Source organism: Hyperolius riggenbachi, chromosome 1 (genome assembly GCF_040937935.1).
Source record: "Hyperolius riggenbachi isolate aHypRig1 chromosome 1, aHypRig1.pri, whole genome shotgun sequence".
Classification (NCBI taxonomy): Eukaryota; Metazoa; Chordata; class Amphibia; order Anura; family Hyperoliidae; genus Hyperolius; species Hyperolius riggenbachi.
The window spans coordinates 112,548,321-112,567,686 of record NC_090646.1 but is presented as its reverse complement, the minus strand read 5'-3'; the positions used below and the strand labels follow the sequence as shown (position 1 = coordinate 112,567,686).

The window sequence follows — 19,366 nt, the reverse complement described above, 5'->3', positions numbered from 1 at the left end:
GGCCTGGTGCACACCAGAGGGGTTTTCCGAGCGTTTTGAGTTTTTAAATCTGCTGCTAATGTTATCCTATGTAATTGTGCACACTGGAGCACAATGAGGATTTGTAAAAAACCCCAAAGCATTACATTGGGAAGAGCTTTTGAAACCTCTAGCGTCCCAATGTAATGCTATGGGTTTTTTTACAAAACCACATTGTGCTCCAGTGTGCACAGTTACATAGGACAACATTAGCAGCAGATTTAAAAACGCTCAGAAAAACTCCTCTGGTGTGCACCAGGCCTGACAGCGGCTGATATATAACTGACAGCAACTGGTATATTTCAGTTCTGACATCTCAGCTAAGCACTGCCTAACACCACTATTCTTGCCCCTTTGTGAGCTGGCCACCGTACCTCCACCCCCTTCCATAGAAGCAAAATGTGTCACTAGCCTGCAGCCGAGCATGACACCTATACAGCACCGGGCCAACAACGGTCACACAAGGGAATTATTGCCAATCCCTGCATGCGACAGTGATTGCAGGAGCCCACACTGCACTCTCCAAACCTATTACTCCAAAGATCTTCATCTACGGAGTCCATCCAGCTGGGCAGTCCAGTGTGGTGGTACCTCTGAGCTGCTTCAGCTCCAATCAGTGCTGCGTCCCACCAATGCATCCCAAGAAGTCCCACATTACTCCCGTATCTCTGCCACCATGCCTACCCTTAATATTACAGCGCAACTTACATGCCTGGCTTTAAAGGACATCTGAATTGAGAGAGCTATGGTGCGGTCATGTTTATTTCCTTCTAACAATACCAGTTGCTTAGCCTAAAGGTGGCCATACACTTATAACTTTTACAGCAGATTCGGCCATCAGATAGATTTATGTCAGATGCCTGTCAGGTGGAATCTATCTGATGTGTTCCACACACTAGGAACAGATTTCCAATAGCTTTCAGAATTAAATCTATTGGAAATCGATCTAAATGCATTACTGGACCATTAGATCCAATGCAACTCTATGGGCCATCAATCTGCTGCCAGCAGATCGACCTGGATTCTCCATCCTGTCAGATAGATCAAATCGATCAAAATCTAACGCAAATCAATCGATAGATTTGATAGAATCGATCACTGAAATCGACCAGTGTATGGGCCCCTTAACACATTCAGCTATAGACCCCGAACAAGCATGCAGATCAGATGTTTCTGGCTGATGTATGACTGGATTAGCCACATGCTTGTTTCAGGTGTGTGATTCAGACACTACTGAAGGCAAAGAGATTAGAAGGACTGCAGAGCACCTGGTACGAAAGTGACCAGTTATACTTTCTCACACATAATAAAGTAAAAACAGATTTATGAAACAAGACTTCTTTAGTTAGACTTTCCATATCCGCATAAAAATCTTTAGATTAGATATTTTCAAGTGAGCACACATTTTGTTTGCCTTGAATCAAGCCTGATCAGGCAAGTTTGCTAAAGATTGGTGTAACAGTGTTTCTCAACATTTTATTAGTATGTACCCCTTTTAAAACCCTGTACTCGCCAAGTACCCCCTAGCATAGTAAACCTTATCGCAAGTACCCCTTGACAAATGTATGTATGTATCATATTACATGATAATTGGATCTAAACAATTTACAAGCATTTACTATTGCTTTTATTTAGCTAAAATACTAATTTGGTGTTGTTTAAATGGAATTTATAATTTTCTAAAACTCTAAATTTGTTATTCTTGGTTAAGTATAGCAAGTCTGAGTACCCCCTGGAACCATCAGACGTACCCCCTGGGGTACGCGTACCACACGTTGAGAACCTAGGGTGTAGAACACTACTTTCTGGCATAAGACGAAAGCTCAGCACATACTTGCCACTTTTGCAAAACAAACGGTCGTGATAGTTCTACGAAACAGATTTCTGCTGGGCAGCCTGTTCTGTCTGTGGAGAGGGGAGAGTGAATGAGCAGCAGAAGCAACAGACAAGAAACCCTGGTCTGGAGGTTTCCCAGCATGCCCAATCAAATCACCAGTTGGAACATGATGGGACCGTTGTAGACATGCTGGAATGTGGTCCAAAACTATAGGGGCCCATACACAGGTCGATTTCAGCAATCGATTCTATAGAAACGCCCGATCGATTTGTGGCCAATTTGATCTATCTGACAGGATCTGAAAATCTAGGTCGATCTGCTGCTGGCAGCAGATCGATGGCCCATAGAGTTGCATTGGATCTAATGGTGCAGTAATGCATTTAGATTGATTTCCAATAGATTTCATTCTGTTCCTTGTGTGTGCCACTAGCCTTGCTCATCATGAGCTAATCACGAGTAACCATGGTGGTTACTCGTGATTCAAATAAGTTGTAATTGCCGCAGCTGAATGCGGCGGGGTTAATTACCCATAATGCCGCCGTCCTGTGTTTCAAAGATCTTGCAAGCGACATATTGGTCGCTTTGCAAGCCTCGCTATGGCGCACTGTCTCCTTCAAGCCGAAAGGAGGAAGTGCGCTACAGCAAGGCTTGCAATGCGCTTGCAAGCTCTGAATCGCAGGGAGTACGGCGGCATTATGGGTAATTAACCCCGCTGCATACAGTCGCTCAGCTGCGGCAATTACAACTCATTTGAATCACGAGTAACCACCGTGGTTACTCGTGATGAGCAAGGCTAGTGGCACACATCAGATAGATTCCTGACAGATTCTACCATCAGATTTCTGTCAGGTGGAATCTGCTGCAAATCTATCAGTGTATGGCCACCTTATCTCAATTTCTTCTGGATGACTAAAAATGCCATCTAGGCTTTGGAGTAAATATTGAAGCATGTTTCCCAAGCCTTACCTGTGGCTTACTATACAGTAGTGCTCACAGGCCAGATTTATGATTTCTTATACATCTTTCTTGCAATATTAATAACAAAAACTTTTCTTTTGCTGATGGTTAGTGGTTGGCTGAGCCATTTGACAGACAACTGTGTTTACTTTTTTAATTCATAATCCCTACACAAATCACCCTGATTAAAAGCTTCCATACCCTGGGGCATCCCAAATTCACTTCATAATGCAAGAAGGAGGGTAGGGTCCTATTCAGGTCAGTTTAACATATAAAGTCTAGTTTTGTCCTGTGACCTTGAGTTCAGCATGAACTGTCAGTACTGGGCCTGGTGTACGGTGCACAGAGTATGGGCAGCACCTGATGCAGTGCTGGGGATGAGTAGGCCAAATACAATGTAGTACAGGTGGAGCTTGCTGCAGACTGGAATTAGGCGAAGCATTGGATAATCATGACTAAGATAATAGGCAGGATGCCGCCACATTGCCAGGCTGCATTTCCCACAAGTGGCTATTTCAGTCAGAACTCTTCTAAACATTGCTGCACCTCGTTTTACTGTAGTTCCTAACTTAGCGGCATATATTTACATGTGGTCTCCTGAACCTACAGCCAGCATCACATAGACTTAACATATTATTACATTCAAGGGACAGGTCTAATTGTCTCAGCGAACACATACAATGGTACAAATTCCAGTTTCACCTCAACTGAATTATTGACAGAAGCACATTTTTTCACACCAGTATAATTGCTCTACCTGTGAGACAGATACAAGCTGTCCTCGTCAGACAATAATGGTGCCTGCTATTTGTGTGACATCACAACATAATTTTACCTTAAGGCAACTAGAGTAAATGTGAGAACTGTCCCAGGAACTCTTGCACAGGACAGAAGGAAAACAGACAAATGTACCCTGTATTTAGAGCGTTTAGCCTGTCTAATCCCTCCTCATCTGTGTCTAATAAAATTGTAATTTGATCCCTCAGCTATGTCAGCTGATTGCCACGGCAGAGAGGCCAATTTGAAAGAATAAGATGTTTACAACATGTCTGCTTCCATTAAAGCAGGAAGTAGATACAAATCCTGCAAAACATCTAAAATCCGACATGTCCGATCGGGATTCAATTCAATTTGCGATTGTTTTGCAATGGCAAATTGAATTGAATGGAATCAAATCCCGATCGGACATGTCGGATTTAATCGTATAGTAAATAGAATTGTAATCGATACGCACAAAGAATCGTAACGTGTAGATTGGGCTTTAGAGAAGAGAGGAAGTTCTGCATTGAGGTCCGCTTTAACCATCTTAGCGGTATGGACGAGCTCAGCTCGTCAATGACTGCTAGATGGCGCCGCTCAGGCCCTGCTGGGCCGATTTTAACCATTTTTTTTTAAACACGCAGCTAGCACTTTGCTAGCTGCGTGTGGGGGACGATCGCCGCCGATGCGCCGCTACCCGTCGCGTAAGGGCCCCCTCCTGAGACCCCTGCGCAGCCTGGCCAATCAGTGCCAGGCAGCGCTGCGGGGTGGATCGGTACTCCCAATGACATCACAACGTCGGTGACGTCATCACGGTCGTTACCATGACAACGGGGGAAGCCCTCCAAGAAATCCCGTTCAGAACGGGATTTCCGGATGGGCTAATGCGCCGGAAGCGATCGGAAAGGTGAGTAAGACGCCGCCGGGAGGGGGGGGAATCATGTAGCTAGCACTAGGCTAGCTACATGGTTTTAAAAAAAAAATACTGCTGCGCCGCCACCCTGGCGATCTTAATAGAACGCCAGGGTGGTTAAAAAAATTTGGGGGCACAGTGTTCTTCCCAGGCTCTAAGTTTTGATGAGCACCCGGCTGTCATCGGCTCACCTCCTGCTATTCTGTAAGCAGAGTTGCACACATAACCACCGGCCCTGCATTCTCTCAACTTGCCCCACCCGGCTACTTTTTCATGCCACCCGGCTGGGAAAAAAAATTCTGGGGAGAACACTGGGCCAGTTTCTACTAAGTGCGAAATCACAACACAATTATTCACATTAAAACTGAAAGCAACGCATGTCACTGGAGTAATTTCCAAAGAATGCAAATTTTTGAATGTATCGTAATGCATAAAAAATTATGGACTGTATTCTGCAGATACATTTTTGGGTACCTGGAGTCAGAGTCGGTGGTTTCATAAACAATGATTTTTGTGCCGACTCCACAGCCCTGGTATAAAGGTGACCATTAACAGTTCAACGGTTAGTGAATGATTTTATTTTCTTTCAGACTGTTCCAATCGTATTGCATGAAGACAGAGAAGCTGATGGGCCCTATCAATACTGAATGATTGCATTATTGATCGTTTCCTGATTTAAATTTATAGATATGATCATAACTGGATTAGCAATGATTGAGAGTTGGAATCTTTCAATATATGGATCAATTGAATACCATCTTCTCTTTCAATCGAAATAATCTTATGGAAACTATAATCCTTTGCTAAAAATTGTACCATTAATGGGCACATTTACAAACTTAAAAAAAAAAAAGCAAAAATCACAAAAAAAAAGTCATCACTCCTATAATAAAGTATATAATAGTCACCTACAAAATAAAAATGTGACTAGATACAAACTACCTGAACTGCAATCAGATCCTATAGAGAGCACTGTGCTACCTGATAGGACAGAAGGGAAAGCCCCCGCCTGTTACCAGGAATACACAACATGACATGTCTGAGTCAGTAGGCAGTGTCATACACACAAGGGAGTTTTTATACATGTATGAGACACAGCAGGAGAAAAGTACCCTTACACCTGCTAATCACATTAATCAATAGGAAAGTCATTTGCCAGGACGTCATTTGCAAAAAAAACCCAAAAACCTAAAACTTAGTAACTTAACTGGGGCTTCTACCGCCCCCCCCCCCCACCCCCCCCCGACGTCCTGTGCCTGCACCAGGACAAAACAATCGTCTGCAACTAACAGCAGGAGCGAGGATGCGCAGGCGCAGTGGCTTGTGACATTAAAGTTGCAAATACTGGAAGTGAGCCGCGGCAGGGGACCGGGGGGGGGGGGGGGGGTGGATCGTTGTGTCCCAGCGCAGGCACATGACGTCTGCAGGGGGCCGACAGGAGCCCTAGGTAAGAAACTATTTTAGGGGCATTACAGTATTCCTTTAATTGATGACAGCCTCAAGCCACTTATTTGCACAAAGCATAATGAAAAACACTTATCTAAGAACCAGTGCCCAGTGATAGAGGTAAGATGCAATGATCAGGCCATAAATGATCATTTCTAGATTCAAAGCAATCTGTCTGCGGCTGAAAGCTGGGATTAGCATGTGCTGAAGCCAATGTTCTCTTAAGGCGTTCTGCACCTGCGGCGATAGTACAGTAGTACTGTGCAGGTGCAGAATGCTCCAGGCAACAGGAATGCGGCCAGCCACACATGCGCAGTTGTCCCCGGTTTAGAGGACTTTCCATGGCCAATTGCGGGCGAACGAACAGAGAGGAAGAAGAGGAAGCCGTGGGAGCGATCAGGCCAAAGGGGAATGGAGGAAGCCCCAGGTATGAATATTTGATTCCTAATCCCCCATCTCAGGTTCCCTTTAAGCAGATTTTCATTAAGTGTCACCTGAAATGACTGTTCTGATTCAAATGAGTTGTAATTGCCGCAGCTGAGCGGCTGTATGCGGCAGGGTTAATTACCCATAATGCCGCCGTCTGCCCTGAGTTTCAAAGAGCTTGCAAGGGACCTATTGGTCACGTTGCAAGCCTCGCTGTAGCGCACCTCCTCCTTCCCCCCCCCCTCGCACCCCCCCACAACAATAATTTAATGCTTGTTACTCACCAGTCAATTTCCCATCAGATACACAGGCCGAATCGATTATTTCTGACAAATCCAATCTGATTTCCAATCATTTTTCTGATAGATTTTGTAAAATTAGAAATAATCAATTTGACCTGTCTGTGACTGGAAATTGCAAGGTGTGCACCAGGCAGAGTAATTTATTTGATATCAAATAAAGGCACTTAACCACAGAAAGGTGTATAAGCAACTTTAGTGATAGCTTTGGGTGACAGTTCAGGTACAAACATGAGCAGTAGCTTTGTCCTATGGAAAGGATGGAGAGGATGAAAAATAGCTGCCTCGTCTACACGTAAAAGAAGCATCAGTATTTTAGTGATCAAAAAAAAAAAAAAAAAAAACAGACAGACAAAAAACAAAAACACCAGTACAGGCATAAAAAAACATCAGCCGGATAGCATACTTATAAGGCTGTTGCCTTCAATGTAGGATTTGAGCCTTTGACCAGGGTTCCTAGCTCAAGCCCGTACATGAAACAGTAAGGAGTCTGTGGGCAAAGCTCCCTAATGACCCTGGTTGGCCAGAGACCACCCCAAGTGGCTGCAACACTGAAGTGCTTTGAGTCTGCCTGAAGAAAAACACAATATAGATGTTCTGTGTCTTGCTTTGACCTATACTCACACTAGGTAATGCCCCAAGACTTTCATCAGAAGAAATGATTTAATTTTACTGGATGCAGTTTAGATGCACTGGCCAAGCACCCTAGACTCAGCAAAGCACAACAGAGACACGTTATAAACATTAGAGCAGTATCGCCCACAAGGCCAGCAGGGCAAATGCCTAGGCTCTAGTCGGTGTCCAAGACCGAATCAGGCAAAAACAACGCTGGAGATTTGGGCGCAGCTGGCACCCCCATAGGTCGTAATGTGAATTACAGCTACTGCATAGTGGCGCTCAGTTTGTAATTTAGGCGGGATGAAAAGACAGAACCCAATTTACAATTGAAACATCATAATTCAGCCGCCAGCAATAGCATCTTATACCCGAATCAATGGCGGCCTGGAGGGGGACAGTAATTAATTTCGGGACTTTTGTAAGCACAGTGTGACATGTTTCTGCTTTACACGTGATCATATTATTGCATTAATTACATGTCTGCGCCCAAGACAATACATGCACTACACGATACATACATAGACATAAGACTATGGTACGGACTAGATTGTGAGCCCCTCTGAGGGACAGTTAGTGACAAGAAAATATACTCTGTACAGCGCTGCGTAATTTGTCAGCGCTATATAAATACTTAAAGACATGGCATGCTACAGGGACAAAAAACAAGTGTATCCTTCGTATAACAGCTTTTGGCCCTTTGTAGCCCCTTACACGATACAATTTCCCGCCCGATCGATAGGCGATCGAACGGGAAGTTGCATAGTGTGTACATTTCCAAAGTGCACCCAATAAATAAAGCAATTGATTTTCTAATGATAAGTGTGTAAAATCAAGCGCTTTATCAATCGAGTGCAGATCGGACATGTTGGAAATAATCGATCGCTTCCCATCGATCGGGCGGGAAATTGCATCGGGTGTACCCAGCATTAGAGTAGAGAAGAAGTTCTGAATTCTGGTCCGCTTTTTTTTTTTTTTTTTGTAAAGATTCTTTATTTATTTCAACATATAAAAGACAAAGAACAACATAAAGCAAGGTCTTGTTTGACCCATTGATAACTAAGCAGCAAGAACTGGACAGCTTACCATCGCCGTCCAGCAGATTGTATCTTCACAAGAAATAGGGTCAGATAAGCTCAATAACAACATCATGGTGAACTCAAGTATAAAGCCCAATCTACACGATACGATTCTTTGTACGATTCGATTACGATTCTATTTACGATTCTATTAAATCTGACATGTCCGATCGGGATTTGATGCAATTCGATTTGCCATTGTTTTGAATTGCAAATCGAACTGAATCGAATCCCGGACATTTCGGATTTAATCAAATCGTAATCGAATCGTATCGTGTAGATTGGGCTTTACATTACAACACATACCTGTATTATGCTAGTATTTACGAACCATCTAATTCTAGAAAAACCCGTATAATTGGGTATCCCGGCGCCCTGCAGGGATCATACAACCGGGAACCTGCTATATTAACAAATAACGGCTCCCTCAATCTTTTCTTGAAAACATTGAAAAGAAGCGGATACCACAACATATCAACCTTGGTACATTAAGAAGAAAGAAAGAGAAGAACAGAGAAGATAAAAAGACAGAAAAGACAAGCTGTCAGTGGGCTGGAAGAGAGCACAGAACATATCTCAGGGAACATCTACGTTTCCTTCATACAATGTCAGGGGTAGAGCGTTAGGTGTTCTAACCAGACATAAGAGTAGTATATTGAGGGGATTCCTTGAATTCAAACCAACAGAAAAGTTCTGGTCTGCTTTTAATGGCATCTCATGAAAAGCAATAAGCTTTTCAGCTGGAACTGACACAATAGGTTAATTGTTACTTGTAAGAATCCAACAATATACAGTTTTGACAGAACTTGAAATATGTTTATCAGCAACCCTGCGTCAAACTTTACAGCATGAAAATATGACTGATATATATCGAGATGAAGTAATCAGAAATCTGCTTTTATCAGTCTCACCACCCTGAAAAACTGAATTCAGCTAGACGATAGTGGACACCATGCACATCTGCTGCATTATTTCACACTACAATTCATGGGTTAAAACACATTTTGCATTGATAATGTTGTACACAGCACTGCTTAATTATGAGACTGGGGTTGCACAAAAAGTTTCTAAGCCATTTATTCACAGACCAGTGGACAGATTATGTTAATATAGACTCAGTTATACGATAACCAGCGTGAGTACAGGGATCAAACAATTACACATTAGAGCAACATCCTCTCAGATATCACACTGCAGGAATGTAAAGGTATAATGTACCTGCGCAAATGGGGAAGTCATCCTACAGTGTCCAATGCAAAAAGCCTGTAGGATAACTCCCTGAGTGGTACCATATATTGCAGGACACAAGTTGCATGCTATGTTTACACACTTGTGTTGCCTGCCCAAGCATTCTTATGTCTGGAGTCTAGACAACCCAGTCAGCGCCAGGCTCTACTCCTTGAGCAATATCTTATAGGTCAATCATGGATGATGGACTGGTCACTAGTCTATTTTTAAGCACCCCAGCAGTAACCCTCAGTGTACAGTTCCCCGATCACAGCACAAAGCGTTTTGATTGGCCAAATAGTGTGGGTGTAGTTTACTGCAACCTATCGAAAACCTAGCAGTAGGAGAGGGTGCACCCAATCACATAATAGTGGAATTTCCCTGTGAGGTTTCCTACTGGGTCCCTATACTAGACTAGTGCCCAATGCTGAGTGTTGGATTGGTAGTCATCTGACCCCTGCATATGGCTCGCTTGACATACTGTATCTAAATTGGCTTATGATTTCTAGCAGTGGCCCCTACCCAGTGGCTGTCCATTACCTTTGACAGGTCCATACAGTATAATGGACTGTTCCGATTGCTCCCACTTGCACGTATTACAAAATGCAAGTTTTTTGGGGTGTGCAAGTGTATACATTTTCTCAATCTGCACATTTATTATAGTCAATAGAGGCAGATACTGTATAAGAAAAAAATATTCACACAAACAATCCCCATACTGTTTTTGATATCTACAAAACAGAACAGAGAACACAAGAAGACGCACAAACGTTATCAAAAACACGCATAAGTGCAATGCAGATTTGGTCTGAAATGCTTACAAAATGCATTGCGATTTTCATACCAAAGCAGATCTGCACAGCAAAAATGCACTATGCTTTACACAGTGCAATGCCACTTCCTCAAGAGCCAAAGTAGGGTAGAGAAGCTGAGAGTATCCAGCCAACCGGTGACCAGCGTCCAACAAGTATGCCACTCCTGTAACCCCAATCAACAATACTGAGAATAGGGACATAGCATTCAAAGGCTGTATGCAGCAACAAGCTGTATTGGAGCTAAGCAGACACACTACATGTTTTAGGCAAAATGTAGTGTGTGTCCACTAAGCTCTGATATAGATGTTGCTGCATTTAGCCTTTGAAAAGTGTCCTTATTTTTGTTTTCCTCAAGAGCCACCAGTCTGTTTACACTCTCCATGCTAGTGCTTGTAACTATGATCTGTGTCTGCATACTGTTACATAATCACTTTCCAGTATGTAACTGCACCTTATGTAACCAGCCCCATTACTCTATCACACCACAATCACAGAAAGATATGGTACATACAGATTGGGTCCAACATTTCTGTGTATTACCCCAATATAAGCACATTTTAGGTTAGCCATTACATTATGCATTGGAAATACAGACAGTTCCCTACTTACACATGACTTGTGTTACAATAATACATACAAAATTGTCCTATTGTATAAAATAGTTCATTAACGTACATCAATTTTTGTTATTTTTGCTGTTACATAATACAATATTGTATAAACTGTTGCAAGTGACAAAAGCACATTGAAAACCACCAAACATGTCTAAGGGCTGGTTCACACAGGCATTTTTGCGGTGTTTAACGCTGCGTTTTTGAGGATCTACCGATGTCTTATTCAAGTAAATGGGAGCGTTTAGAGCTGGCTTTAGCAGGATTTCATGAAAGTCTGGCAGTAGGTCCCAGCGTTGTGTCTCGTCTTGAAAGTAACATGTTGCTTTCAGAGGCGGTAAACGCAGAGAAACAATTGCAGAAACCCAAAACTGCTAGCCTTGAAGGCTTCCCAAAAGCCTTCAAAAGCGAACGTCTAAACGCTGGCATATGGCCCAGTGAAAGCTCAGCAGAAGCCCGTGTGAACCAGCCCTAAATCCTGAGTTTTCCAAAAGTAAATCATTTAACCAGAGAAGTGCGCCCTCTACACATGTAAGTGCGAGAAGTGCGCCCTCTACAAATCTCTCCAGTGGCTGCTGGAGAGATACGTAAATAGCGCACTTCTCTTACATCAGACTGGCTGTGACTGGCAGAAGTTACAGGACCAGGTACCGGAGCTGCAGCAGGCTGAGGTCAGTGGCGTGGGAGCGATCCCTGTGCACGGGGCTGGAGGAAGCCCCAGGTATGTATAAAACTTAGCTTTCATCAGCTCTGGTTTCCAGCAGGAAACCTTATAAGGAACAGTCCTCCAATCACAGTACTTTCTTACAGCACAAAGTGTTCTGATTGGCCGAACAGTGTAGGCTTACTTTACTACAAACAATCAGAAACCTAGAATTTGCTGTCCACCCAATCACGTGAGTGGAATTTCTCTACAAGTTTTCCTGCTGGGTTCCCTAAAATAGACTAGCGCCGTCACTTTTATGGTGCTAAAACATGTTTCCTGGTTATCAGTGATAGTTTATGCATGTTTGGTTCAGGGGCAAGTACTGTCCTATGAACAGGAAGGAGAAGAAAGACTCCCCACAGGTTCAAAGCAAGCAGCCAAAATTTTGTTGCCGAACTTCTCCTCCTCTCCTTTTCTTGATACAGCTTTGCTGCCACATTCAGAGCATGCAGTCTCACCGTAGTGAGTGAAGCAAAGTGGGCCCTGCCAGCTCCCTGCCTTAGCTCGCTTCTCCAGCTGTAGTGCCAACCACACTCTCCTTGTACATTGCCAAAATGTTGTTGCCCAGCTCAGACAGGTGAAAAAGAGAAGGCATCCCGCAGAGTCTTGAACTTATTGGACAAAACTGTCACAAACAACGGTTTGGGCTCTTAATACGTCTAAATGTCTTACATGCCCCAAGATAAGGCAGAGCTCAAGGCATCTTAGAACTCTGCCACTAAGAAACACCAACTCTTGTGGAAAGGAAAGACAGCAGGGGCAGTGATTCGTGGATGTATCTAATGCTAGGCATACACGGCTCGTTTCTGCGGCGGTAGTGAGCCAGCGGCTCGATGCCGGCGCGTCACTGCTCACCCGCGCGGATCAATCCCCGCGGGCACTTCCTTCTCAGCGCTTTTTTTTGTCTATTGTCCGCCCACGGGGATCAAGCCGGGCATCGATCCCCCGCGTGATCGGACATGTCGGAAATTATCAATCGAGCCATCAGCGGATCGATTGATCAGATAAGAATCTGGGCCGTGTATGCCCAGCATAAGGGAAGGAGGGTAACAATAGGGGCAGTACTGGGAGGATGTAGTTAGGGGAAGATAGAATAGGGTCAGTGACGCATAAGTGGAAAATGTATGGGGCAGTGAGGAGTACAAGGCACATAGAGGTAGCAGAAGAGGGTAGCGATTTGAATATGAGCTGACAGGAGAGTAGTAATATATGGATGTGAAAAAGAAAGCCACATTAGACGCATTAGTAGCAAATATTATGAGACTGTTTATTATGAGAACACAGGGGGACAACAATTATTACAGTGTTCTCCCCAGGACTAATCAAGTGGGCGGGCCGCCCGGCTGGTTTTGAAACCCCGCCCGCCTGTTTTGAACCCTTCAGGCATCATTTTTTATAGTATTTTACTCTGCGCGTCGATCCTCCAGAAAAATGGCGGCCGCGCAGCCTCGAGCCGGGGACACTTTTTAGTAGAGTAAGTTACTCTACCAGTCTCGCAGTGATGCGTGAACTGGGCGGGATGAGTCAGCGCCCCCCACCAATCAAGGCGCGTCTGTACCGCCCACCGGCCAATAGAAGGCTGCCTAGCCACGGAGCCGCCCACAGTGGTTGGCACGCATGCCGCTGGCTGGCAGAGAAGCATGGAGGAATCTGGGCAATCAGCAGGGCTTTGTACCGAGACGGATGGAGGAATCCGGGCAATCAGCAGGGCTTTGTACCGAGACGGATGGAGGAATCCGGGCTATCAGCAGAGTGTACGGCAGCCTGCCTGCCTGTCTGACATCAGGTGCAGAAGCTGGGGGAGACCTTCGGGAAGCAGCGGAGGATTTCCCACCATACAATGTGAGGAGCAACCTGCTGCCATGCTATCCGAGAGGGAGGAGGGGACCTACCTACAAACTCACCCACCCCACTAGCCACCAGACTGACCTACTTTGCCCCCCACCAACCAACTAGCAACCAGCCTTACCTACTTTGCAACCCACCCCACCCCTCTAGCCACCAGCATGACCTACTTTGCCACCCACCCACCCCACTAGCCACCAGCCTGACCTACTTTGCTACCCACCCACCCCACTAGCCACCAGCATGACCTACTTTGCCACCCACCCACCCCACTAGCCACTAGCCTGACCTACTTTGCCACCCCACTAGCCACCAGCCTGACCTACTTTGCCACCCACTTACCCCACTAGCTACCAGCCTGACCTACTTTGCCACCCACCCACCCCACTAGCCACCAGCATGACCTACTTTGCCACCCACCCACCCCACTAGCCTGACCTACTTTGCCACCCCACTAGCCACCAGCCTGACCTACTTTGCCACCCACTTACCCCACTAGCTACCAGCCTGACCTACTTTGCCACCCACCCACCCCACTAGCCACCAGCATGACCTACTTTGACACCCACCCCACTAGCCACTAGCCTGACCTACTTTGCCACCCACCGCACTAGCCTGCAGCCTGACCTACTTTGCCACCCACCCACCCCACTGGCCACAAGCCTGAACAACTTTGCTACCCACCACCCCACTAGCCACCAGCCTGACCTACTTTGCCACCCACCCACCCCACTAGCCTGACCTACTTTGCCACCCACCCCACTAGCCTCCAGCCTGACCTACTTTGCCATCCACCCAACCAACTAGCCACCAGCCTGACCACCTTTGCCACCCACCCCACGAACAACCAGCCTGACCTACCTACCTACCCATACCACTAGGCAGCAGCCTTGCATACCTACCTACCCCACTAGCGCGCAGCCTGACCTACCTAACAGACTAGCCCACTCCACTAGCCATCAGCTTGACCTACATTTGACATTGGGGTAATCGTTTCTGCATTTAACATTTTTAATAATGGTTTATGGATTGGACATTTTGAGTAATGGTTTATGGATTGGACATTTTGAGTAATGGTTTTCTTGATTTTATATGTGGCATAATGTTTGTTCTATTGTATCTGATTCTGATTCTTGCTAGTACTGAGTTAGACCCCTTTTTGCTGGCATGATAGCATCCTGAGACCACCACATCTTGAGGGAAACGCTGCATTGTTGTGTGTGTGTGTGTGTGTGTGTGTGTGTGTGTGTGTGTGTGTGTGTGTGTGTGTGTGTGTGTGTCTTGTGGGGGAAATGCTGCCTTCTTATATATGTGTTTTTTGGGGGAAAACGGTGTAATTACTTTTATGGACAATTTGCCTAACTGTGTTTTGGGAAAAAAAATAGGGCTCTTTTGCATTACATTGTTACATTACAGTTAGCTACACCCTGTCATGGTCACGCCCATTTTCTGACACGTCATGGCCACGCCCATTTTATGCCACCCGGCTACTTTTTCATGCCACCCGGCTGGAAAAAAATTCTGGGGAGAACACTGTATTACTTTACTTATATAACGCTGACATCTGCTTCAGCGCTGTACAGAGTATATAGTCTTGTCCCTTAAAGGGAACCTAAACTGAGAAGTATATGCATTTTTCCTTTAAAAATAATACCATTTGCCTGACTTCCCTGCTGATCCTGTGTCTCTAATACTTTTAGCCACAGCCCCTGAACAGGCATGCAGATCAGGTGCTCTGACTGAAGTCAGACTGGATTAGTTGCTTGCTTCCTTCAGGTGTGTGATTCAGCCACTACTGCAGCAAAAGAGATCATCTGGAGTGCCAAGCAACTGGTATTGTTTAAAAGGAAACATCCATATCCCTCTCAGTTAAGGTTCCCTTTAAAGAGGAACTTACACCAAGGATTCAACTTCATTCCTATCAGTAGCCGATACCCCCTTTCCCATGAGAAATCTTTACCTTTTCTCGAATAGACCATCGGTCTATTTGAGATGTCATAATCAAGGTCCAGACAGTTTAAAGTCTGTAAACCTCATTGTATTGTGGGAAATAACTTTTTCCAGTTGCCAAGCAACATTTCCCTCTGTGCAAGGAAATTCCAGTAACAAACATTCCTTACAGATCACCTGGCAGAACTAAAAATGTCACCGCCTGTGATAATTTCAGAATGTTAATCAGGGTGAGGAAAGATTTTACAATGGGCAAACACTGACTAAATATATAAATTTGTAAACAATTAGCAATTGTATTCATTATTCTACTGTATTTTCACTACAATTCCTCTATCCCTCAAGAGGGGCTCACAATCTGGCGTAGTGCTATCCACTACACCACCTTGCTGCCCAGTATAGATGTGAAGGCAGCAGTGTATGGATGCAGGGTGGCCGGAGGAATCGGCGTATGGATACGGGGGGAGGGGCATAAGCATATGGCTACAGAGGAAGGGGTGACAGCAGCGTATGGATGCAGAGACAGAGGGGGCAGCAGCCTATGGATGTGAAGTCAGATGAGAGAAGCAGCCTATGGGCGTGGAGGGTGCAGTAGCCTATGGATGTGATGTCATAGGGGGCATGTGTGGTAGAGGAAGGAAGCAGCCTATGGATGATGAGGTGGGGGGGGTCCAGCAGCCTATGGATGGCAGGGGAGGGGCAGCAGCCTATGGATGTGGAGGCAGGGGGGGGGGGCAGCAGCCAATGGATGTGGAGGCAGAGGGGGGCCTGAGCCTATGGACGTGGAGGCAAGCAGTCTACGGATGTGGAGGTGGGGCAGCAGCCTAAGGATTGGGGGGGGGGGGGGGTTAGCAGTCCATGGATGTGGAGGCAGAGGGGACAGCAGCTTAGAGATGAGGAGGCGGAGGCAGACGCCTACAGACGTGGAGGGGGGGGGGGGCAGCAGCCTATGGAAGTAGAGAGGGCACAGCAATGCGTGGAGCTGGCAGGAGAGGGCACAGCAATGCGTGGAGCTGGCAGGAGAGGGCACAGCAATGCATGGTGCTGGCAGGAGAGGGCACAGCAATGCGTGGTGCTGGCAGGAGAGGGCACAGCAATGCATGGAGCTGGCAGGAGAGGGCACAGCAATGCATGGAGCTGGCAGGAGAGGGCACAGCAATGCATGGAGCTGGCAGGAGAGGGCACAGCAATGCATGGAGCTGGCAGGAGAGGGCACAGCAATGCGTGGAGCTGGCAGGAGAGGGCACAGCAATGCGTGGAGCTGGCAGGAGAGGGCACAGTAATATATGGTGCTGGCAGGAGAGGAAACAACAATATATGGAGCTGGCAGGAGAGGGCACATCAATATATGGAGCTGGCAGGAGAGGGTACAGTAATGTATGGAGCTGGCAGGAGAGGGTACAGTAATGTATGGAGCTGGCAGGAGAGGGTACAGTAATGTATGGAGCTGGCAGGAGAGGGTACAGTAATGTATGGAGCTGGCAGGAGAGGGTACAGTAATGTATGGAGCTGGCAGGAGAGGGCACAGCAATGTATGGAGCTGGCAGGAGAGGGCACAGCAATGCATGGAGCTGGCAGGAGAGGGCACAGCAATGCATGGAGCTGGCAGGAGAGGGCACAGCAATGCATGGAGCTGGCAGGAGAGGGCACAGCAATGCATGGAGCTGGCAGGAGAGGGCACAGCAATGCATGGAGCTGGCAGGAGAGGGCACAGCAATGCATGGAGCTGGCAGGAGAGGGCACAGCAATGCATGGAGCTGGCAGGAGAGGGCACAGCAATGCATGGAGCTGGCAGGAGAGGGCACAGCAATGCATGGAGCTGGCAGGAGAGGGCACAGCAATGCATGGAGCTGGCAGGAGAGGGCACAGCAATGCATGGAGCTGGCAGGAGAGGGCACAGCAATGCATGGAGCTGGCAGGAGAGGGCACAGCAATGCATGGAGCTGGCAGGAGAGGGCACAGCAATGCATGGAGCTGGCAGGAGAGGGCACAGCAATGCATGGAGCTGGCAGGAGAGGGCACAGCAATGCATGGAGCTGGCAGGAGAGGGCACAGTAATGTATGGAGCTGGCAGGAGAGGGCACAACAATGTATGAAGTTGGCAAAAGAGGGCACAGCAATGTATGAAGTTGGCAGGAGAGGGCACGGTAATGCGTGGAGCTGGCAGGAGAGGACACAGTAATTTATGGAGAGGGCACAGTAATGTATGGAGCTGGCAGGAGAGGACACAGTAATGTATGGACCTGGCAGGAGAGGGCACAGCAATTTATGGAGAGGGCACAGTAATGTATGGAGCTGGCAGGAGAGGGCACAGCAATGTATGGAGCTGGCAGGAGAGGGCACAGCAATGTATGGAGCTGGCAGGAGAGGGCACAGCAATGTATGGACCTGGCAGGAGAGGGCACGGTAATGTATGGAACTGGCAGGAGAGGGCACAGCAATGTATGGAACTGGCAGGAGAGGGCACAGTAATGTATGGAACTGGCAGGAGAGGGCACAGTAATGTATGGAACTGGCAGGAGAGGGCACAGCAATGTATGGAGCTGGCAGGAGAGGGCACAGCAATGTATGGAGCTGGCAGGAGAGGGCACAGCAATGTATGGAGCTGGCAGGAGAGGGCACAGCAATGTATGGACCTGGCAGGAGAGGGCACAGTAATGTGTGGAGCTGGCAGGAGAGGGCACAGAAGGAGCAGAGCAAGGCATCACAGCAGGAGGTGTTAGCAGGGTCAGTGCTGTACAGAGGGGAGCACATGGGACACTGTACACATCAGCACTGTACAGCCACATATCACAGCGTACTGCAGCCCTCCGTACAGTCAGGCGGCCAGACAAAGACTGCTCTCCCGCAGACCCGGACGAGGGAGCCGCAACTAGTGAGCCGCTGTGACGGCCGATCCTTCTGAAGCCCTTCCGCCCCTCCTGCAACAAACCATAGCACCCCTCTCGTGCCCCAGAGCTCTCCCCCACCCGCCCAGCTCCCCTCTCAGCTGCCCCGACTTCCAGACTTACCCTGTCACAACAGGCGCCATCTTCCACAAACTCTCGCCAAAACTCCAAAGCTCGCGAGATTCGGATTGTTGTTGGTAGAACGCCCACCGGCTTTCAACCCCGCCCCTCTGGGATATGACCACACCCTTCAGACGCCCTCCTCGTCCTTGCCACGGATTGCAGACACGCCCCCGACAGCGTTCCCACGCTGCTGCTGTTGCTGGCTCTGTATTTATCTGCGGATGACGTTCCAGCTTGCGGCGTGCGAGGGGCGGAGTCTGCCTCATGGCTACTTGGCTAGAAGCTGTGCTGGCTACAGTATGCAGTTGTTACAGTACAAATGCAATGAACTCCCCCTTCCACACACACACACGTTTATTTCTCCTGAAGCTGCTGCCTGTAGGAATCAGATCTGTAGGCTGGAATCACACTTGCTTCCATGCAGAGTATGCGGGGCCTGGGGCGAGTGTCACATGCGGGGCCTAGAGCCATAAGTGTAGGCCATATATCGTATCACCACATTCATGGGCTTGTCCACCTTTAATGCAGTATTCCTTATTATTATTATTGTTTGAAAACAATTATGTCAGGTAAAAGCCACTAAGCCAACCAATATAAAAACAAACATTTGCATGGTGGTTTTAAGTGCGGGGGTGGGGGAGCTCATGCTTCAATAAATTTGGAAATTCTAAGGTTCACGTTTCACAAAATTCACATTGTTGTAGTAACTTTTGTCTTGCAAAATTCAGCAATCATGAGGCCCCCAACAAGACAAATTCAGCAATAATGAGGCCCCCAACAAGACAAATTCAGCGATCTTGAGGCCCCCAACAAATCATGAGGCCCCCAACAAGACAAATTCAGTAACCATGA

The 19,366-nt window shown here is 46.9% G+C and overlaps 1 protein-coding gene across 1 annotated transcript in view; it reads right to left on the bottom strand.

The window, feature by feature from the left end:
- The window catches only part of RBPJ (recombination signal binding protein for immunoglobulin kappa J region), a 138,743-nt gene extending 120,182 nt beyond the window's left edge, over nucleotides 1–18,561 (bottom strand). The window contains exon 1 of the mRNA XM_068267918.1: nucleotides 18,515–18,561. Coding sequence (XP_068124019.1) covers nucleotides 18,515–18,534 — 20 coding nt within the window. The 5' untranslated portion in view covers nucleotides 18,535–18,561. The remainder of the gene's footprint in view (nucleotides 1–18,514) is intronic.
- Between the last annotated feature and the right edge of the window lie 805 nt (nucleotides 18,562–19,366).